Source organism: Melopsittacus undulatus, chromosome 4 (genome assembly GCF_012275295.1).
Source record: "Melopsittacus undulatus isolate bMelUnd1 chromosome 4, bMelUnd1.mat.Z, whole genome shotgun sequence".
NCBI lineage: Eukaryota > Metazoa > Chordata > Aves > Psittaciformes > Psittaculidae > Melopsittacus > Melopsittacus undulatus.
Genome location: NC_047530.1, coordinates 78,507,092 through 78,530,526, shown reverse-complemented (window position 1 = coordinate 78,530,526; position 23,435 = coordinate 78,507,092). Strand labels below are relative to the sequence as shown.

General features: G+C 39.9%; 1 protein-coding gene across 1 annotated transcript in view; it reads left to right on the top strand.

Moving 5' to 3' along the window:
- Window positions 1–23,435, top strand: part of THSD7B (thrombospondin type 1 domain containing 7B) — a 280,685-nt gene that overhangs the window by 158,201 nt on the left and 99,049 nt on the right. Inside the window, exons 12-13 of the mRNA XM_005153757.4 lie at window positions 14,047–14,241; window positions 18,699–18,962. Coding sequence (XP_005153814.2) covers window positions 14,047–14,241; window positions 18,699–18,962 — 459 coding nt within the window. The remainder of the gene's footprint in view (window positions 1–14,046; window positions 14,242–18,698; window positions 18,963–23,435) is intronic.

Sequence of the window (23,435 nt, the reverse complement as noted above, 5' to 3'; positions counted from 1 at the left end):
GTTGGCAAAAATCTGCAACAAAAGAAATTCACACACAGTGCAATTTTGTGGGAGAAACTGCTCTGAGGTCCAGCAAAGATGAACAAATCTTCACAGGTGAAAAGGAGTATAAAATGAGAATAAACAAGTGATTTACTATAGCAAAGATTAAAATGCTTTATACTGGAAAGACTACAATACAAGAAAATGTAGTGTAGTGTCCCAGTCAGATCTACCCTGGGGTTAGCTAGAATGAAGCATGTGAAAAATAGCTATCACTAAGATTCTATAATTCCACTCATAATCTTCTAGCTGGGTGGAAAGTGTTTCTAAGTCTGATGCAATTACTTTCTGTTATATTAATTTGCTTTTATTTCATTTGATTTTTTTCTTCAGTTAAACCAGAAATTATATGATCTGAACCAGTGGCAAAGAAATCGCACTGGAGAATTTTTTGTGTCCAAATATTGTATCTGTTAAACATATATGATCTTATAGTGATCCATTGGTATTTGGATTGGGTAATTGCTTTAGAAACAAATGCTTCATTCATAGACATCAAAAAGAAAATATAATAGGATCTCATGTATTCCTATTGAAATAAATGAGTTATCCCATTGTTTCAGCAGGAATACAATTGGCTTTATAATCTGCACTCAGTTAGAATCATAGAATAATTAGGGTTGGAAAGGACCTTAAGATCATCTAGTTCCAACCACCCCGCCATGGACAGGGACACCTCACACTAAACCATGCTATGCAAGGCTTCATCCAACCTGGCCTTGAATACCACCAGGGATGGAGCATTCACAACCTCTCTGGGCAACCCATTCCAGTACCTCACCACCCTCACAGTAAAGAATTTCTTCCTTATATGCAATCTAAACTTCACCTCTTCAAGTTTTAACCTGTTACCCCTTGTCCTGTCAGTACAGTCCCTAATGAAGAGTCCCTCACCAGCACCCCTATAACCCCCTTCAGATACTGGAAGGCTGCTATGAGGTCTCCACGCAGCCTTCTCTTCTCCAGGCTGAACAACCCCAACTTTCTCAGCCTGTCTTCGTATGGGAGGTGCTCCAGTCCCCTGATCATCCTCGTGGCCCTCCTCTGGACTTGTTCCAACAGTTCCATGTCCTTTTTATGTTGAGGACACCACTGCACACAATGCTCCAGGTGAGGTCTGACGAGAGCAGAGTAGAGGGGCAGCATCACTTCCTTTGACCTGCTGGTCACGCTCCTTTTGATGCATCCCAGGATACAGTTGGCTTTCTGGGCTGCAAGTGCACACTGAAGCTGGCTCATGTTCATTTTCTCATCAACCAACACCCCCAAGTCCTTCTCTGCAGGGCTGCTCTGAATCTCTTCTCTACCTGTAGCTGTGCCTGGGATTGCTCCGACCCAGGTGTAGGACCTTGCACTTGTCATGGTTAAACTTCATGAGGTTGGCATCAGCCCACCTCACAGGCGTGTCAAGGTCCCTCTGGATGGCATTCCTTCCCTCCAGCATATCAACCAAACCACACAGCTTGGGGTCATTGGAAAACTTGCTTAGGGTGCACTCAGTCCATGTCACCACCAAAGATGTTGACAAGACTGGTTCCAACACAGATCCCTGAGGGTCATCACTCATTGCTGGTCTCCAGCTGGACATTGATCCATTGACCACAACTCTTTGCATGCAGCCATCCAGCCAGTTCTTTATCCACCAAGTGGTCCACCTCTCAAATAGATGTCTCTCCAATTTAGAGACAAGGATGTCATGTGGGACAGTGTTGAACGCTTTGCACAGGTCCAGGTAGATGACGTCAGCTGCTCTACCCCTGTCCATCAGTTCCATAGCCCCATCATAGAAGGCCACCAAATTGGTCAGGCAGGATTTCCCCTTAGTGAAGCCATTCTGGCTGTCACCAAGCACCTTGTTGTTTTTCATGTGCCCTAGCATGCCTTCCAGGAGAATCTGCTCCAGGATTTTGCCAGGCACAGAGGTGAGACTGACTGCTCTGTGATTCCCTGGGTCATCCATTTTCCCCTTCTTGAAAATGGGGGTTATATTTCTCTTTTTGCAGTCATCGGGAATTTCACCCGACTGCCATGATTTTTCCAATATGATGGCCAGTGGCTTAGCATCTTCATTCGCCAGCTCCTTCAGATGGATTTCATCAGGTCCCATGGACTTGTGTACGTTCAGGTTTTTAAGATGGTCTCGAACCAGATCTTCTCCTACAGTGGGCTGAAGGTTTTCATTCCCACAGTCCCTGCATCCACCTTCCAAGACTTGGGTGGTGTGATCGAAGCCTTTGCCAGTGAGGACCGAAGCATTCTTAATGACCGAAGTCATTAAGAACCTCAGCCTTCTCCAAGTCCAGGGTAGTCAGTTCTCCTGATAGCTTCCAGAGAGCGCCTATGTTGTTCCTAGTCTGTTTTTTAGCCGCTACATACCTATAGAATCCCTTCCTGTTATCTTTAACATCCCTTGCCAAGTTTAGCTCTAACTGGGCCTTAGCTTTCCTAACCTGGTCCCTAACTTCCCAGACAACATCCCTGTATTCTTCCCAGGCCACCTGTCCTTGCTTTCACCTTTTATAAGCCTCTTTCTTCCTGTGAATTGTCCTCAGCAGCTCCTTATCCATCCAAGGGGGTCTCCTGGCCCTCCTGCTGCACTTCCTTCTAGTTGGGGTGCAACACTCCTGAGCTTGTAGCTGGTGATCTTTGAATATTAACCAAGAGTCTTGGGCCCCCCTGCCCTCTAGGGCTAAATCCCATGGAACCTTACTGAGCAGGTTCCTTACAAGTCCAAAGTCTGCTCTGTTGAAGTCCAGGGCAGTGAGCTTGCTGCACGCTCTTCTCACTGTCCTGAGGACCTCTAATTCGACCATTTTGTGATCACTGCATCCAAGGCTGCCCTGGAGAGTCACATTTCCAACAAGCCCTTCCCTGTTGCTGAGCACGAGGTCAAGCAGGGCACCTCTCCTTGTTGGCTCCTCTATTGCTTGCAGAAGGAAGTTGTCTTCCACACAATCGAGGAACCTCCTGGATTGCTTGTGCCAGGCTGTACCATCCCTCCAACAGATATCAGAGTGTTTGAAGTCCCCCATGAGAACAAGGGCCTGCGAGCATGAGGCTTTTCCTATCTGTCTGTAGAGTGCTTCATCCATAGGTTCCTCTTGATCAGGTGGTCTGTAACAGATCCCCACAGTAATGTCTCCCATCACTGTTTTCCCCTTAACCCTGATCCATAAACTCTCTGTTGACTGCTCGCCTGTCCCCAGACAGAGTTCCATGCTCTCCAGCCTATCCCTAATATAAATAGCAACTCCCCTGCCTCGCCTGCTGGGCCTGTCCTTTCTAGAGAGCCTGTAAACTTCCATTCCAACACTCCAGTCATAGGAGCCATCCCACCATGTTTCTGTGATGCCGATTATATCATAGCCCCGTAGATGTGCCCACATCTCTAATTCCTCTTGTTTGTTCCCCATGCTACGGGCATTTGTGTAGAGGCATCTGATCCAAGCTCCAAATGAAGCCAGCTCAGTGGCTGGAGCGACTAGAATATCACTACATTGCTACGAGCATTTTTTATAGGTGCTGGCAACTGGGTGGGTGTTGGGATGGAACAATGCCCCCCTCCCCCAACACATCTAGTTTAAAGCATCTTTGACCAGTCTGGCAAGCCTCCCAGCAAAACCACTCTGCCCTTTCTTTATCAGAGCAGCTCCACCAGCCCCCAGTAGGTCTGGCCTACAAACTTGGGTCCTGTGTTCAAGACACCCAAACCCCTGACTATGACACCATCCTTTTAACCATTTATTAACCTGTCCAATCCTCCTAGCTTTTTCAAGGTCCTCCCCTGTATCCTGGAGAATTGACAAAAAGACAATCTGAGCTCCAGAGCCCCTAACCACCTCTCCAGGGCTCTGTAGTCCTTCTTTATGTTCCCCAGAAGAATTTATTGCAAATCTAGGAAGAGTAACAGAAGCTGCGTAAGATATATTGCTGCTTTTATTCTTTTTCTGCTTGTAAGAAAGGAAGAGATCATCATAACAAAAACATAACATACTGTAAAATATCACCTTTTGCATCTTCTCTGATCTTCTACCTTGTGTTTAAGAGGCTAGAAGGGGAAAGCAAATAGCCCCTTTAGATCTGTTAGCTTCAAAAGAAGAGTAAAAAGGAATGTTCTAGCAGTGAGAACGGTCTGAACAGCAAACATAAGGGAAGATTAATGTAATTATTTTTATTATTCTTAAGAGGCAAACCTCTTGGAACTCCTTTGCTCACACAAAAATGTTCACTGAACATGATCCAGGGGTAATACTAATTCTTACACTTACATGAATCGGGGTCTTTTATACACACAATACAGAAATATATCCTTCAGTACTTTGGACTGTTAGTCTTTTGAGGGGAATTTGGTTTTCTTTTTTTGATTTTGTTTATCTTTCTTCCTGCTAAAGAAAGGATGCTCTGAGGTAGGGTTTCTTTAAAGCACTTCCCCCCTTCACACTAGGAGTGTTCAGGAAGAAGTATAAAAAGCCTTTCTGTATGTATAATTTATACATTATGTATTTTATGTATTGGACTCCCACACATCAGAGTGTGACTTTGCTCTTACTGGGTTCTAATCTGAGTACTTGGGTTTTCTATTGGGCAAATCTCTGGAAAGGCCTCAAACATTTGATTTCTTAAGGTTGTTCATGGGAAATTTTTCAGTCTTTTTCTGCCTCTCTCACCTTTAATCTAAATAGTGGTACTTTACTGTACTTAGACTGTGCTGACCCTTCAGTCTCAAGTACAGTATCTTTATTTTGTCTCACAAGGTAGACTATTTTATGATGGCTGTAATATACTTAATTTAGATGACATGAGTTATATGAGTATGCATTTTTATTAGCTTTGGTCAAAATAGATTTAGTTATTTTAACAGCCTTAGGCTGGAGATGAGTAGCCAGACTTCAAACCTCAAAGCATTTAGTATTCTTATCTGTTCATTTACGTTAGAGAAGTGATAACTGAAGTGGAAAGTTTTATGCAGGACCACTTTATCTACAGAATCCATTGGTACTTTAGAAAAATGTAACTGCAGTTTGTATGAATGGAATATAGGAAGTTATGGGAGCTTTCCAAATTTCAATGTTACCACTTTCTGAATTACAGTTTTGAACTTTGATAAAGATGACAAATCTGTATGCTATAAAATGCCATTGTGGTCTGAATTCTGGTAGAGCATGGTTGTTTAAAAATACAATTAAATAGAGGAGACCACATGCTGGTCTTGTTTTATACCAGTCCAAATCTTCATATCCTAGGTACAGTGCTATAAAAAACATTGTGTGGGCAGTAATTTCAGACAAACATTCTATGCTAGATGCTAGCTATGTGACCAAGTAGCAAGCAAATGCAAATTTTGAGAATGAATCCACACTGATGGACAACAGGCTGCCACACAACCCCTTTCTGTAATGATATCTATGCAACAGCAGGTTAATTTGTGCCATCTTGCCTGGAGCTTTGGATCATGCCTAGTAGAGCAGGATTTGGGTACTGACAACAGAATTAACAGGGGCAAGAGGAGAACGGTCATTTGAGAGCAGGAGGCTCATCAGGATGAGCTGAAAACTGTTGAAGAGCATGTATATATCCACAGTAGCTTAGTTGCTGGTCTTGATCAGCCAAGGGCAGTGAAGAGTTTTGAAAGCCTAAATGAGAAGAGCCAGAGCTGGGGAGTAGGGAACTGAGGAGGAAGGGTAGATTAAAATCGTTTGGTGTTATCTTGGACCATAATATTTTAAATATAATGTTGTGGGAGTTGTAAATATGCCAGTGTGTTAGTGTTACATTCTAGGTTTAGTATCTGTGCTTCACTAAAGCGATAGATGGAGTGAAAAGGCAGAGTGCCTGCCTTCCAGCACAAGATTTTCAAATGTATTTTCCTAAACCAACATAATGCAATGTTTTCGAATGCCTGGTTACCTGAAAGGTGATACAAGTGATTAATTTGATCAAACTCAATGCCAAAAAAATTCAGACTGAAATGGACATTTGTCTGGGCAAGTTTAGAAGGCTGTCTTCTGAGACCTTCGTAGGGTTGGTTTTGCCATGTGAGTTGACCATAGTGTTGAGATCTTTACTGCTCAATGAAAGATGACCATGGGGTGCTGCCAGCTGTACCTGGCTGGAATAAAACAGGCTTTATGAGCTTTTAAATTCATCCAGCTATCACTAAAAAAAAAAAATAATAAAAAGGCTATTGAATATATAACTGAGGCAAAACTTTCAAAAGGAAGTCAGTGCTTTCTTAATCAGCTAACTGCTTTTTGAACTTGTGTTACTAGAATTGAGTTACTTGAGTTACTGTAAATGTGTTTGGTTTACATTTTCTCTTGTATTATTTGGCATATTTGATTCTTTTTATTTACTGTGGTCTCAATATGTATATAACAAGATGTCTTAGTTTTATTTTCAAGTTATGCAATAAATAATTCATCTTAAATATAACTTGATGATAGGTGCTACAAATAAATTGAACTCAAGCAATTTTAGTAATTGTGGGCCACAAAAAGAGGAAAAAAAGAAGAATATTTTTGCATTTTGTTATGTTCTCTGAAAGGAGCAGAAGCATAATTTCTGTCATTAATCATCTAATGCACTTTCATTGATTTTGTTTTTTATAGAAAATGAAAGTAAAAGCAATTCAAAACCTATAATAATGTTAGGAAAAAAAAGGGGAAAATTGTGAAAGGTTCCTTAGACTGATTGCATAATGTAGGAGCGTTCAAATTGCAGTTATTCTCTGGCCCAAGTAAATTTGAAACATTAAAAAAATCATATTATTTTGTCTTTCTAGCCAGGCAGACTGTGAACCATTTGCAATAAGAAAATACTTATATTAAAGTGAAAATAGTGCTAGACATTGATGTATCAGTCTTAAGTTCTGCATTCACTGTGTGGGTGGGAGGAGGAATGGCCTTCACAGCAATGTATCTTCCTCCTACTTCTCCTTAAACAGTGGGCAGTCTTGGTTCACAGATGAAAAATTAAAACATCAAATAACATAGCTTGGCAAAATTGACACGTACAGCTCAGTTCTTACAGTGATTCTAGTCATATATTCCAAACCAAATAAACCATAAACTCATTCATAAGTATCAAAAATTGTACTCCTAAGAGGTTACTTTAAAATGGAACAGAGGCGGGTCCAATTTAAGGCATTATATGACAGAGTTCAGCCTGCATTTATTTTATTGCCCTGGAATGTAATCCCTTTCAGCTGCTTTCTTCTGTTGCTTGCTCATGTTGGCTGAGAGTCATGAGCCATGAAGAGTGAACAGTGTGGGAGGGATGTGTGCTTTTGGTATGAAGACCTTTTATACAGACTGCTTTGTCCCTTCCGGTGTATGCCAATGGCATGGAGCTGTGGTTGGGTCAGACAACGTGCAAATGGCTACCCCAGCAGAGGCATGGCTTTGGCTGTGCTGGAGGTCATCTCCCACCATGCTGGCCCCTAGAAAACTGCAGCTAAGACTCCTCTTTTTCTGAGCCTCCTGTACTTAGATTAACCTATATTTTTCCCCATGTGCATACCTTATTGTGGGAAGGCTGCAGAGGAGCCAACCCAAAGAGCAGCTAAACCGTGGACCTTTAACTTCAGAAGGATCTTCACAGTTTTGCATCCTTTTTTTTTATTTATTTCCATTCTATTTTTATCCCAAACTTCTCCCCTTTCCTTCATTAGTCTTTTCTCCATGCTACTGCTCTGTACCAAACTTTTCTACCCAACTCTTCCTGACCTCTTTTCTTGCAAATCATTTAAGTCACTTTATCTTTTCAGTTTACCATCTTTATTGCTTCCCAACATCATCTCAGGTTCCTATTGTTTGTTTATAGAGCACATTGGTGGGGGCTGTGTTTATTCAGTACTGTGTTTGCTCAATGGCATTGTTAGCCCTTTAGCACTACTGTCAATATAATTAATAATTATAAAATGGGAAACTGATCTTAGAGCCAGTGTCCCTGCTGCATAACTAGTAATTCCAGCTCTTACTCTGTTATTTTTCCTAGATTTGTGACTGCAATGTCCTTCCTGGCATCATTTGTTCTTTTCCTCAGATTTAATTTTAATGGTTGTCTTTTAATTTTATATTTTATGTTTTGCTTCTGTTAGTCCAGACTTTGGAAACAATTAATTGCAGGGAGTGCTGCTACATCCAAAGGTGCTGTCACAGTGCTAAAATGAAATGTGTATTTATGTCCTTATAGAAGCTGGACCCTAGACTTAAACCTGAGGGTCAGCAGAGCCTTATCTTGCATTTACATTATGTCTGCTTCTGGTCGCCTATAACTAGGGGTTACATTAACGTACCAAGAGTAACATAAATGTTGCACGTGCTCTAGTGGAAGGTGCCCATGGCAGGGGGCTTGAAACCAGATGATCTTTAAGGTCCATTCCAACCCAAACGATTCTATGATTCCATGTATAAAGAAGCATCGATACAGAAAATAAATGAGGTCATCATGAGCTGGAACTGTACTTATAGTCAGCAAGTCTGGATCCTTAAAGTTACTTTCTTCTTTTTTTCCTAACATATTATATCTGAGCTCCTTTTTCACTTATCATTAGTCATATATATAAGTAGTGATACGTTATCTTGTTACATTGAAGGGTAATGAAAATAATTAAGCAACACAAAATGAGAATTTTTCTGAACAATGAGAAGGTAAATAGCTACATTCAAACAATTCCTTTGCCTTTCATGCTGGCTTTGATTTTTCACACATTTTTAGAGCTTGAAGCCAGAAAAGGTTATTATATCATTGTGTCTACACCTCTTGGGCATTAGACCTTTTGTCTAACCTCATAGGTCATCCTGTTATTCCTGTACTAAGTCCAATTATTTGATTTACACTGCTGCATAGCTTTAGTTTTAGTGTTTGGCCTGAGTGTACCTTCCTGGAATTATCAGTCATTGTTTTCAGATGTTCTATAATGACATTTAATTCCAGAGTTTTGAAACCACTAATTTAGGTTTCCCAAATTGAAGTGCCATGGGCAATATAATTTTACTGGTTTGTAGTTGATATTTTTACTCTTCAGCTTTTTACCCTTTGCAAACTGTTGAAATGAATTTTTAAAGGAGAATTGATTATAACTTTGGTAAATGGATATAATTACCAAGACTGTCTGTAGTTGGATTTTTACTTAAGAGGAACTATATTTATGTTATCTTTCCTTATTGGATGCAATGCTATGCCTATAATATTTATTTCTCAATACGCTCCTTTTGTTAGGACCATCTGTAGTACTCTTAAGTCAGCCGTGTGTCTCCTGAGAGCACTTGAGTTGCCCCAGTTTGATGCTGACATACTTATTTGGCAGTGATGTAGCATCATCTAAGGATGCATTCAGTGTCTCTGCAATTTGGCAGCATGCAAGCATTTGATCTCACCATATAAAAGTTTATAGAAGTGTCTAGTGTTTGCTTTTAATTTAAGATAAATGTAGTTAAATAATATAGCTTCCATATGCTTCTGTGTGTCATATGCTAACATGGTGGCATACAAACATACTCTTGTGGGTGTAAAAATAAAACCAGAAGGCAGAGTCTGTCATCCTGTTAGACTGAATATCCTGTTAGCAGTCCTTGTTCAGTGTCCCAACAGGACTCCATAACTGCAGAAAGGGAAATTTCCTCCCCAAGCTGTACATTTAACACTTGACTTATGTCTTGAAGCAAAGAGGTCACATTTGCAGCTATTTTCATTGCTCGTATTAATTGTTAACTTTTCTTGATACCCTAACAAGTGTATCCACACTGTGTTAAACAATTCCAGCTCTTTCCTGGGAAGAAAAAACCTAATTACTTTTCAGTTTAATTCATGATATTATTTCTGTTCTTATGAGAGAAGATGTACTTTTTTTTGAGTGCCAGCCACTGTTTTGTGCAATTCAACAGAACTGCATTATATTGTCATCCCACAGCTTGGCCCAAAGTGATTATTTCCGGTTTGGTGGCATTGACTGGTGGTAATAAGAAAGAATAGCAGGAGTTCAAAAGGAAATCCTGCATTTCCCCTCTTTATGGGAATCAATATTATAATTTGAATCCCTTTATCTGGTAGTGTCCTGTTATTAGCTGTTTCTGTTCGTATGTTTGTGGCCATTCTAAATGCTGCAGAGATGGTCGAAGTCACATATTATGCCTAGGAAATATTTATTGTTACTATGTGATTTTTTTTTTCTCAGTGCATAGGGCTGCAAATGGAGTGCATTTGCTCTCCGGTGGTACCGGCTTTTAAAAAAAAAAAGAGATGTTGACATAGCAGGAATGGCTTTGTGGTATGAGTTTATTAAAACCCGCTGTAACAAAACTGAGGATTACAGGGAATATTTTTTTGTGCAACATAAACCACACATGAGCCAACCCAATCAGTAGTTTGAAACCGCGGAGGATGAATAATTTCACTAACTTTCCTGAAGGTCCACTGAAAACAGATTTGTCTCATTCTTTTTCCAGAAGTGCCTGTGTTTGAAAATATTTTTCTTGTAAGTGTTAAAGCTAACTTAACTCAGAAATAAGTTCACAGCAGGCAGAAATGAGGTGATGAGTACCTGAAGCTCTGCTGATTCCTGCCTGGCCCTTTTCAATCCATTAAAATGCTCTAATGGGGCATTTGTGTTATTATTTATTTTAGCAGTTTATGCTGCTCACCTGAAGCATCATTGTAAGCATGTACCAGAAATCCTGCCATTTTTTATGACTGACATGCTGTAAATATCAGGCCCATTAAGCTCAAGCTTTTAAAGGTAATTCAGCTCAAACTGAAGAAGTCATGCATTGACATTGTCTTTGAAGATGTTAGCAGTCTCTTGAGTAGAAATTAATTGCCTCCTAGTATGACTGAAATGCACTGTACTGCTTATGCAAATCCAAGGCAGCCTGAGTTTTTGGTATGTAAGGGTACCGGATGTTCATTTTTGGCATTTTATTTATGCGTGTGAAACAAGAAGTGCCTGCTCTAACAGCAGTGATGCAGCTGCTTGGTTGGGTCTCCAAGAAGGTGCTCATCTGAGCCTACCAGGTTAGTAATAACACTGCTGGCAGTGATAAGTGCAGAAGTGCAGAAAAGCAAAATGTTTGCTTTCTAGGTAGTGTCGTAGGCATCAAAAAATGCTTCTTGGATTCTTTGCTCAAGTAGAGAGTGCCTTCTCTCCTTGCTGGCACAGTGGTTTTGTTGCTCTCTCCGGAATGACGGGGTTGAGTTACCAGGATCAGCACTTACAAAAAGAAGCAATTCTTTATTTTCAACCACCTTCCTGTCCCTAGTCACCTCACAGGAGATCATCCTTCTCTCCTTCTTTAAGTCTTAGGTCTCTTACTAGATTATCCATTGTATTTTCTTCTTTTCAACTCCATCATGTCTCCGTGCTTGTATGTGTATAATACATTATATTATTTGTAATTTTAACTTTCCTCTACATCAGTTTCTTTAAGCTCCATGATCTCTGCCAAATATTTGCCTTGATCTTATATGTCCTTATATATCCATCACTTTTAGCATCAAAATAGGCTCAACAATCTCAGTGACTTATTTGTATGCTTAAAATTAAGCACATTTGTGCAGAAGATGAGGCTGTTAGGTAATGACTCATTGCAGCATGGAGTGTCTAGTTTAACATTGATATTTAGAAGTTCCATCACTTGTGTTGCCATTAATAAATGTCAGGAATGAATTGTGGTCTTCTGTCAGACAGTAGTAAACATTGGAACGTGATGGTTTATTATGCAGTTACAAAAATTGCCTCATGGGGCTGGTGGTGTAGGATACTGCTTGTTTCCCTGCACACACTAGTGGCAGTCGTGATGCTGAGAGGATGGTTTGCATATACTTGGCCATACTTCACATGGACATATTAGTGTTGCCAGATCTTTGGTGTCCTTGCTGAAGGTAATGAGGCTACACAGACCTTGGGCATCAGATTCTATTACTTGTTTAACCTTCTCTTCCTGAAGAGGGCAATTACCCTGCTTTCCCATACAAAATGGTGACCTCTGTCCTTACACTCTCGTAACTGAGAAGGGGAATGTGTCCAAGTTTCTGACTGCCAGAGTTGAGAGCTAGGAAGGGTCACAAGCATGGAAAGTCAAAGGCGAGGATCAGCAATGTAGAGGTAGTTATTAATATGCTGATTTATTGTCATTTGAGCCTAAAGAGACTTTTAACTATTGCTTACCTTTTGCATGCTCTTCAAAATGCTGATTTGTTTCTTAGAAATCTAATTCCTTTTTTTTTTTTTAATTTCCAGATGGTTGCCAACCCATCCCTTGCTCCCATACAGTTCTGTAGTTAAAAAACAAAAATCAGGTGTACTCATTGCTAAGTTACACCCAGTAAATCCTTCAACTGTAAGAAAACAGAGTTCTCATTTTAGTTTTCTTCATGTACTCCAAGTTGCATTAAGTGCTGGCAACAAGGAAAAATATATGCTGTCTCAAAAACCTGAATTATTTAGGATTCTCCATAAAATAATATCACTGTTTGTTAAATAATAAAATCTGGATTAAATAATTTCATCTTCTGTTGCCTTATGATATGATGTGTGGACTTGCCTGAAATCAAAGTGCATGAGATGACTGAACTCTTGGGGCCAAATTCAGTACCTACCTCTGTCCCTGACTTTATTACTTTAATGAAGTCATGATCTTTCCTTTGGTTAACCTACAAAGTAGGATATAAATAGCATATAATCGTAGAGATTTTGTGAAAATTAATTATTATTAATGAAATGAAAGATTCCGTGATGTGCAGACTATTTTTATTTATAATATTTACTTATTAATTCACTGAAACTTCAGCAAGTTTTATTACAGGCTTCCTGTGACTCAGATTTACACATTAATAATTCTGTCCTCTGTCATGGCTATCCAGTGCCATTATCTGCCCTGAAAAATTAATCTTTACAGCCCCAAAAAGGATAGGGGTGTTGAAGGAAAAGGGCATTGAGCTAAAATAAAACTGGTGGCAAATTGGTGCATCTTAAGTCCTGAGCTATGCCCTTGCAGACCTTGTTTGACTCTTGCCTGGCCCCATAGTCATCTACATCCAAATTCAGAGACCAGAGCCCTAGCCCAGCCCTGTGCCTTGTGTTGCCTATTGCCATGGCCCATTCTTAAAGACCTGTAAGCTTTATCAGGTTACTAGAGAAATGCATTGCATGTGAATGTGGGCTGCAGCCTTGATGGTGCTGTGCATGAAGACAAATCTCAGTATATGCACAGGGGCTCTGCTTCTGCCTGTGTGCAATGGCATTTCATGTTGGATGGAGCTCAGTAGAGTGACACTGTCCTCAGCTGAGACCTGCAGAGCAGGTTTCTTTTATTATTTTTATTTTCTATTTGTTTGTTTGTGTTTTCTTTTTTTTTCCTTTCCCCCTATTAAAGGATCCGTTCAGTAGTTCTCAGTCATTAATCCTCATAGCATGCTGTCGTGCACTGTAAAAGCAGGCTTCTAGTAAAGTGCAGTAGCTGCAGTCCTTTTGTATCATGGCCACAGACTGAATGCTTGTGCCCTTCCTCTTACACATCTCCATTTATGCCAGAGATTCAAAGGTTCAGATGGCCAGAGAGTGGGAGGGCACAAAGGATAGAACAATATTTAGGGAATTGCACTTTTAGTAGCATGAGTGTTGTGTACACCAAAGCTTGGGAATCCTGGTCTTGACCAACTATGTTTTCTGGCACATAGCCACACTCTTGTATCTTTTATTGTTTGTTCGTACAATGTATCATTGTTGAAACCATTGCCCCCACCCTTAAAATGACTGCCTTCTTGAGAAGACTGAATTTATGTAATCCTTTAGATAACACGTGGCTCAAATAAGAATGTGTCTTCATGGTTTTGTGAAGTTGCAAGCACATATTTGAGCGATGCATGAATAATGACCTAAAAATAAATCAATGTTATCCTATTAGCACAGGAGAGAGAATCTCACATAGAACACAAGTACTGACTGCATAGAGTATAACACGGGATGTATAAGAGTATAAAGACTTTTGTACTTTTACTTCTCAGCTGTTACGTGCCTCTCAGAGCACAACGACTCCGCCAGTGTTGGTAACTGCTTGCGGTGGGCTGGAGCTATGCCATCTCTTGTACAGGAGTGCCTCGTTCCCTGCAAAGATGACTGCACATTTACGCCCTGGTCAAAATTTACAGCATGTTCATTTGACTGTGAATCAACTAGAAGTAGGAGGCGGTCACTAACAGGTATAATCTTTTATAATAATAATCTGATGGTGATAGTTGCGGATAATGCCTCTCAGATTTTGGTGGACTGTTGTTGGGGTTTGGGAGAGCCCAGGCAGAGTACTGATTATCCTTAATTCATTTTTTATCTGATACTGATCATTGCCTACTTTACTCACATACATTTTGGTATGAAAATAGTGCAGAAAAACTAAGCGATTGAAAACCATTTTTAGGCAAAACCCAAATGTAACTATGCAAGTTTATCTGACCTATTAATCTGTGAAGCATGCAGTAAGTATGTATACAAGTACATACTGTACAAGCACAGTGTGATTTTCTGCTTAAGACTCTTGAAATCTGGACAAAGTTTAAAACTGGGAGATTTGTGCTCAGCAGTATCCAGTAGTTCAAGGGGGCAAATTAGTACCATGAATAAAGAAAAACAGTATCATTAAACTAATTTTGTTTGTTCTTTTATATGTATCCATAAAAAACTCTAGTTCAAACCATTACATGGAGCAGTCTCCTGTACTTGCTGTTGTGGTTTGTTATTATGTTATCTGGATGCTGACTAAACTGAAAAGCTTTAAAACTCTATAACATGCATAGTTTGGAACTGCTTGTTTTGTTCAGAGTTGTCTTCCCCACACATGTGTAGCTAAATCAAATTAAAATGAATTATACTGTTTTCAGAAGGTTTACAAGGAATTTACTGTTGCTGTTATTCTGAAAACAGGCATCTTTTCACATTTCTGTGTGGTATTTGAGAGCTACAGTGTAGCTGGCTTGAGTTTGCTTCATTTATAGAGGTGAAACTTGAAAGACTTCTACTATGGTGTAGAATACTAACAATGCTGTAAAAATATCTTCTGCGATAATGCCTGGGAACTGAATGGCAGAGAATTATGGTGGCTACCACTGCTCCTTTCTTCTAGACTCACTTGTACCTGGCTGCATGGCTGTCTTGTTATTCAGTTTGCTACTGCTGGAATGATCCAAGTTTTTAGCAACTTACAATTACAGTATGCATATATAATGGCTTCAAGCTGCCATTTGTCAGTATGGCTCACTGAAGGATAAAGACTCCTCTTTTACTTAAGAATCATTATTATATATTTTTCTATTGTTTCTGCTAAAAAGCATATTCTAAAATGTTCTCTGTATGTTTAGAGTAGTAGAAATCCTTTATCCATATCAGAGTAATAGGTGACTGTTCTTGTAGAAAATGTGTAAGAATTAAGTGAATACTTACTTCCAAGCAGTTTTAAATCTGAATTTTCTGTATGAACATCTGTGCAAGTTACAAAACAGAATAGGTTTGACCTATCCCCTTTCTTCCTATGTTCTGTATCAGACATAAACCCATTCAAGTAAGTAGACCAGAAATGGTTTCTCATAGGTTTTGATAGCTTTTCACCTCATCAGCAAAGCATTTGTGACCAAACACCACCAGTTTCTCCCATGTAACCTTATTGGGTTCCCTTCCTTCTGCTTGGTAGCACCTCATGGCCTCAGCCCTCACCCAGCAAAGGAGTTCTGAAAAGCAAGTGGTCAACATGCAGCAGGAGTCCCAGGCTCTGCTGGGGTGGGGACAACACAACACCATATATTACAGCAAGGGAAGACCAAATCAGATACTGGTTTTGGTTTGACCATATTTCAAAAGGGAAAGTCAATGAGATTAGTACTGACCTGTGGTTGCGTAAAACTTCATGAAAAGTGGAGCTAGCCAGAAGTCTTAAAAAATCTCATCCATAGGAACTCAGTCCAGAGATTTAATGAAAGTGCTATTTTGGGAAGTATTTCACAATGTCAAAAGAGTGCTTTATCCATTTGTATTTTATCTTTCTGTAAGAGTACAAGAATTGTACCTCCTTGTTCAGTACTTTGTGTGTTCTCACATGAATGTTTTTGCTTGATTCTGAGAGCTTGTCTTGGTTTAAACTGAGCCACATATCATGCAGCGGCATTGCAGAGTTCATTAACAGTGTCATTTCATAGGAATCTGCTAATTGTTTGCTAAGTATTTGCTTGCCTCCCACTCAGTTTTTAATAGTATTATTCATTTTACTTTGTAAGTAATCACAGACTTATGAAATTAGTCATTACTTAAGAAGTGAAAGACTTGTTACAGAACATATCAAAATTCAAAGCCATTATAGTGAAAACAGTTTTTAAGGAAGTCTTCAGTTAATTAATACAGTCAATTAATTAACTTTATTATGCATACAGTGCATTTTCTGTAGTAAGGTAGATTTTTAGTGTTTCATGGATTTTTATGTACAGTATATACTACCTGATAATATTTAATGCATATAATATTTGTTACTGTTTAGAAATTTAATTTTAAAAAGAAAATACTATTTAATTGAAGTAATTATATCCTCAAAAATTCTGGAGATAGTATTTTTAAAAGTAATTTTTAAAGCTGTCTGTGAAGGTGATAAAAATATCAGCATCACTTATTCTAAAACTACTTCTTTGTGAAGAATATGGGATGAATGTCACTTTTGCCCTCAAATTAGGGCTTTCATGCCAGTTTCATTAGAGGGTAGATTTCTACAAAACATGTGGCAAAGAAAGTTGGAAAAAAAGTGTCATATAGGTGTGAGATTATTAGCATCCCTACCTGTGTCTGATGTGCTTCATGCCATAAAGGCAAACATAGCCAAGTCCCAAATTCCCGTGTTTACCAATACAATGCAGAACACACAGCTGTAGGTATACACTGAGATTGTGGCTTCTGTCAGCTCATCAAACTTAATATGCTGGAAATGTCACTGCAGACCTCCCAATCTATTAAAAGCCTTTAAAAATACTTTCCTTGAAATATGTGGAGTTGTATGTCTTATTATACCTTAATCAAATGTTATCATAAGTATAATACATAAGATTATATATAAATATGTATATGTATATATATATATATACACACACACACAGAAATATCAAGATGCCAGCACTATTTTATTTATTTGTGTTTATTATCCCTTTGTGCTAGAACTTTACATTCCCCTGAACTCTGAAAATACAATTTTTAAAGAACTGGGTCTTGAAGGACAGTCATATTCATAGAATCATATCGTAGAATTCTAGAATGGTTTGGATTGCAAGAGACCTTAAAGATCATCTATTTCCATCTCCCCTGACATGGGCAGGGACACCTTCTACTTCCTATCCCTACCTGCTCTTGTAAAAGTCCCTCTCTAGCTTTCCTGTAGGCCCCTTTAGGTAGTGGAAGAGGTCTGCAGTCCTTGCCCTTATCTTTGGAAGTATATGTTTGTGTGCAAACAGTTATTGATGTCAGCCAGCTTGTGCTTCTATGATATTGTGAGAAGACTCTTGGTTCCAGTCTAGAAAGAGGGTTATGGAGTTATATAACTTGCCTTTTGTTCTTAGTATCTTTTTTTTGTGTGGAATAACAAAGAGAAAACTTTTATTTAGGAATGAAAGCATTAAAAACTTTTTTTCAGAAGTATTTTTAGAGCATCCAAGTGAATAATCCATAGTGAATGTATTGAGTACAGTATAAAGATGTGGTTTGTTACTGAAGACAAATTTTCCCCTTCTATGCGGATGACAAGTGCAAAGATGTTTCTGAGTTCAGCCAGCATAAAGATTGCTTCATATCATGTTGGCTAACCCATGCCATGAAAAGCACTGATTTTATCATTAGAGGCTGTATACAGACATTTGTTTCCTTGAGTGGATATAGGGATGCAGGGAGCATGAATTCTTTTCTTTACATTATCTCTTCTTGTACTGGGGACCTCTTCACACATCTAGAAGTCTTGCAGGAACAGGCATGGAGAGTACAGTTGCAGAGAGCTGTACCACAGGTTTATTTGAATGCTGCTGCTTCTTGAAGCTTCTGAAAGAGCCTTCTTTTAAAACCTGCTGAAGGAACAGAACAAAAGAAAATTTAAACCCAAATATAACCATTGAAATGCTATCCAGCCCTAATAATTTACTGAGGATTATCTTTTGTGCTTTCTTCAAAGCACAGTTTGTGTGCAGAATGCATCTTCAACTAATTCGTAATGTAGCCTCAAAGAAGTTGTGGCTAATGTAGAGTTCTCTAGAAACTGTCCTGGTAACCATTGACTGTGAGCAAATAGGAACAAAACAATATATTTATTTTCATCAGATAAATAAAGAAAAATGTCGCTATATAAAATTAAAAAGTGTTATCTGGGCAGACCATTCCTAGAGTGAGACTTTACATTTTTCTCCTTGCGCTACCCATCAAAACAGTATTTCCAAGTTCTCTGGCTGCCCCTCAACATAAATACATTGTCTTCACACACCGTAGCACCGGCAGAAGCTAGTAGATACTTCAGAAATGTTCCTGGAGGTTAACATTCAGATTGTCTTGGTTCTAATGTGTTGAATTCATGCAAGTATAAGTAATACAATGTGGGGTTATCAAAAGTAGCAGATGTTAAGTAATGAACAAATTTCTGTGGTTGAAACAGGGCGAAGCAGAAAGCGAGACAAATGCCAGAATACGGAAGTTTATCCTCAAGTTGAAACAGAGCTGTGCCCCTGCGAGGTGTTTACCTCCCAGCCCCATGGAAATTGGTCTGACTGCATTATTGGAGGAGGTACTTCTGAGCCACAGTTTCGAACACAATCCTACAAAGACACGAAGGAGTGTGGCAAGGGTGTACGGCTGCGAGCTATTGCCTGTTATGATAAGACTGGCAGACTCGTGGAACCATCTCGCTGTAGCAGTTCAGGTAAGGAGATCTAAAGAAGTGTACAACACATGTAAATAATCATGATGCTGAGCTTGGTTATCACTCAGTGGTTCATTTTAGAGCCAGCCTGTGGTGAAATAGCTTTCACAAAGTTGCCGTAAGTGTTGAACATTGTTCTAATATCTTTTTATTGCTCTTAATTCTGAGGTTTTCCTCAGTATAAGGATGTGCTGGCATTTCTACACTGAAAATGAAGTAGAGGAGAGATACAGTTGGCTACACTATCCAAATACCAGAGGCATTTCTTTTCTCTATCTGAAAATCCGATAAAAGTACAGGCTTAGAAGCTATATTTGTTTGAAGATATCACCTACTTGCTCAGACATTTTTATACCTTTTCATTAAATTTGCAGGTTTGCATGTTTTTTTTCAATGAAGGAATCAGGAATTTTCTTGAGATAATACTTAATTACAATACCCTTATGGTGTCTCCTGCTGTCGCTCATGCCAAGAACATGACTTCAGCAGCCAGTGGTCTTCTCCTTGCAATTTTGTGCCAGTCTCAAGCTTAAGTTGATTCATAGTGTATATTTCAATGTCACTGCTTGCTGGGGGTCTGGGCTGTGGTTCTGTCCACTTATATTTCACATATAATAAAGTGAAGTATATACAAGATATAATCAAGTAGCCTATATCAAGCAGAAAGGGGGCAGAATTAGAAGTAGAGAAAGCAGGAAATGTCATTCCATCTGGATATTTTCTCTCAGCTTCCATGGTCTGTCCCAGACAACATCCTTGTCTCTAAACTGGGGAGACATAAATTTGATGGATGGACCACTCAGTGGATACAGAGTTGGCTGGATGGCTGCACTTGAGAGTTGCCCAAGCAGAGACTGGTAACAAGTGATGTACCTCAGGGATTGGTGTTGGGACCAACCCTGTTCAACATCTTTGTTTGCTGGTGACACCAAGCTGTGTGATTCAGTTGATCTGCTGGAGGGAGGAGATGGGATGCAGAGGGATCTTGACGTGCTTGAGAGGTGGGCCAGTGCCAGCCTCATGAAGTTTAACCATGATAAGTGCAAGGTCCTACACATAGGTAGGGACAATCCAGGTACATCTACAGGTTGGGTAGAGAAGAGATTCAGAGCAGCCCTGCAGAGAAGGAGTCAGGGGTGTTGGTCAATGGGAAAATGAACATGAGCCAGCTTCAGTGTGCACTCTCAGCCCAGAAAGCCAACCGTATTCTGGGATGCATCAAAAGGAGCGTGACCAGCAGGTCAAAGGAGGTGATCCTGCCCCTCTGCTCTCGTGAAACCTCACTTGCAGTAATTGTGTGCAGTTCTGATGCCTTCAGTGGAAGAAGGACATGGAACTGTTGCAGCAAGTCCAGAGGAGGACCACAGGGATGGTAAGGAGGCTGGAGCATCTCCTATATGAAGACAGGCTGAGAGAACTGGGGCTGTTCACTCTAGAGAAGAGAAGGGTGCGTGGAGACCTCATAGCAGCCTTCCAGTATCTGAAGGGGGCCTACAAGGACAGCAGAGAGGGACTCTTTATCAGGGACTGTAGTGGCAGGACAAGGGGTAATGGGTTTAAACTTAAACAGGGGAAGTTCAGGTTAGATACAAGGAAGAAGTTGTTTACTGTAAGGGTGGTGAGGCACTGGAATGGGTTGCCCAAGTTGTAAATTTTCCATTCCTGGCTGTGTTCAAGTCCAGGCCAGGTTGGACAGAGTTTTGGGTGACAGGGTCTGGAGTGAGGCATCCCTGATCATGGCAGTGGGGTTGGAACCAAGTGAACTTAGCGTCTTTTCCAACCCTAACTATTCTATGATTCTGTGAATCGCAGTTCATTGCTATCTTTACACTAAATCAATTTACACAAAAAAAGCCCTTCTCTTAAGGGCAAATTCTGTACCTATCCTGCTCCCAAACCACTTACATTGTCTGACTTACAGTCAAAAAGCTTAGGATACCACACAATGTGATGTGGTAGGTTGGAAGACTGCTGTATGATGAGAGAGGGAGAAATTATGTCTCAGGAGGAGATTAAGTAATACAGTCAAAACTATTAATGCTCCCAAATACATAAGGGAGCAGAGAAAGAAGTGGAGCTGCTCTGTAGAGGGTCTTCAGAATGAGGCTCAGCAGCCTGAGCTGCATGTAATAAAAGGGAAAAAACCCACTGGAATGAAGTGATTCAGTCCTAGAGTGAATTCCTCTCACAGCTGTTGATGGCTGTTCCAGCTGGCTGCACGTCTTCATAAAGCAGCTTTCCATGGTTTGTGTTTCAACAATGTGCTTTTGTACCAATTGATTATGCCTCTGTGGCCCATGAAGGAGGAATGCTCTACCTTTCCCCCACAACATTACCTTTTTTTCAGCAAAAAGGGAGCTGTTGGGTTTTGAAAGGCAGTTTTACCTGTGCTGTGACTTGCTCTTTCAAAAAACTCAGGGTTTTTATCACTATTAAAAAGAGGAGGTTGTGCATGGGGCTTTTCTGAATAACCTTGAAGCCTATTTTCTCTCAGTGATATTTATGTGGCATTTTTAATGGTCTGGCTTCTCTTAGGGAGGTAGTAGGGAGTGGTAGCTCAAGGGAATTATTGTTGGCTTTCTTGTGTTCAGCTTTTTATCTGAGCAGAAATGATCGCAGCTCAGCCCTGGACCAGTATCCATGTCAGGGGCCAGAGAGGTGGTCAGTACTGTACAGCAGAGCCCTGTCATATGCCTGTCCTCAGAGTGTTCTGAAGACCTTTAGATTTGGAAGTGGGATGTAAAGGAGGAGTGAGATGTTTTCCTTCTGGATGCTTCACAAGGAGCCCTCCTAAGGGCGGACTATTAATCTCCAGACAGACCCCTGTTTAATATCCAGTATGTTTAATCTCCTAATTGCTACCCCTGTTAAAAACCTTCCTTTCCCTGCAAGGCGAGTGGGAAAGCAGCATTGCCTTGGCCTCCAGAAGACACAGGTATTTTGGTGACTTTGGGTGTAAACTGTGCAAAAGTGGGCAGAAATATCTATGGACTCCACTACTGTCACTTTGGAGCTGCCTTCCATCCAGAGCAGTTTAATGAGGATAAGCCTGATATTTATGATCTTTAGAGCTGGGAGCTTTCAAAATATACCTCTGAACACATTATTGAATTAGTGATAGAAACAAATCATTATCCAATTAATAATTAGCAGAATGTTATTCAACCATAATAGAGAAGAGCAAATTACAGAAGCATGCAGAATTCCTAAGCCCTGAGAAATTGTTCATAACAGGTTTTTTTTAAGTAGCTCGGTTTGTCTTGTTCACAGTTAGCATCAGGTGACCTTTTAACATTTACCAGCTGACCATATTATGGCTAAGTCATTGACCTACATATTGAATGCCAATCACTGTGATACCTAGTCACTGTTCTTGCTTTATGAGATGAGGGGGTAAGTATATTCCTCTTTTAATGCATAGAATTATAGAATGGATTTGGGTTGGAAGGAAACTTAAAGATCATCCAGTTCTAGTGTCCCTCCCATGGGCAGGGACACCTTCCACTAGACCAGGTTGTTCAAAGCCCCATCCAACCTGGCCTTGAATGCTGCCAGGTATGGGGAAGCCACATGTGGGCAACTTGTTCCAGTGCCTCACCACCCTCATAGTGAAGAACTTCTTCCTAATACCTAATCTAAATCTATCCTCTTTCAGTTTAAAGGCATTCCTCCTTTTCCTATAATTGTTTCTTTCAAGTCTTCTGACATCTTTTGTTTCCTTCACTTTTGCTTTTGCAGGACAGAAATGAGAAGTTGTAAGACTTAGACCTTAGTTCTTTGCTACATCCTTTTAAAGAACTTTTACACAATTCAGAAACAAACATGTAAGCATGTAAACTTTGTCTTAGAAGTAGATTTAAGTTTGTTCAAGACTTGATAATGCCAGGAACACAAGGTATAAGACAATAAAAACAGAATAGAATAGAATACATCAGTTTGTAGCTTTTCTAGATAGCAAACCCTGGCTCTTGCCTTCTTGCTGCAATGTTTTTTACTTTTCCTGACAGAAACCTGGCTGTTGAACTTACCAATTCAGTAGGATTTAGTTCACTTGTGTCAATGTGACTTATTATGTGAATGTATCATAGTTACTGAGTGAATGTACTGTGAGTTTGAGTCTAATGTAGAAATTAATTGCGAGGTCTGAGGCTCTGATTTTACACTATGGTTTTTGAGCAGTTATTCATTTGCAGCTTAAGGGGGGAGACACCCAAACCAAAAAAGTCTGTTCATCTGTTTGTTGCAGTTTAGACTCCAACTCTCCTAGGCCTATTATCTACAAATATATTAACCCTTTAAGCATGCCTTTTCAACAGGAAATAGATTTTCTCCCCCTTGGCGTAGTTACTGCATATAGAGTATCCAAAGGTCCAAAAATCAGTGAAAACAGAAGCATTCCATAAGTTCTATAATGGAAATGCACTATGAGCTTGCCTGGTGTCTACAGTTTCTTCTGTGAGGATGCAAGACGTG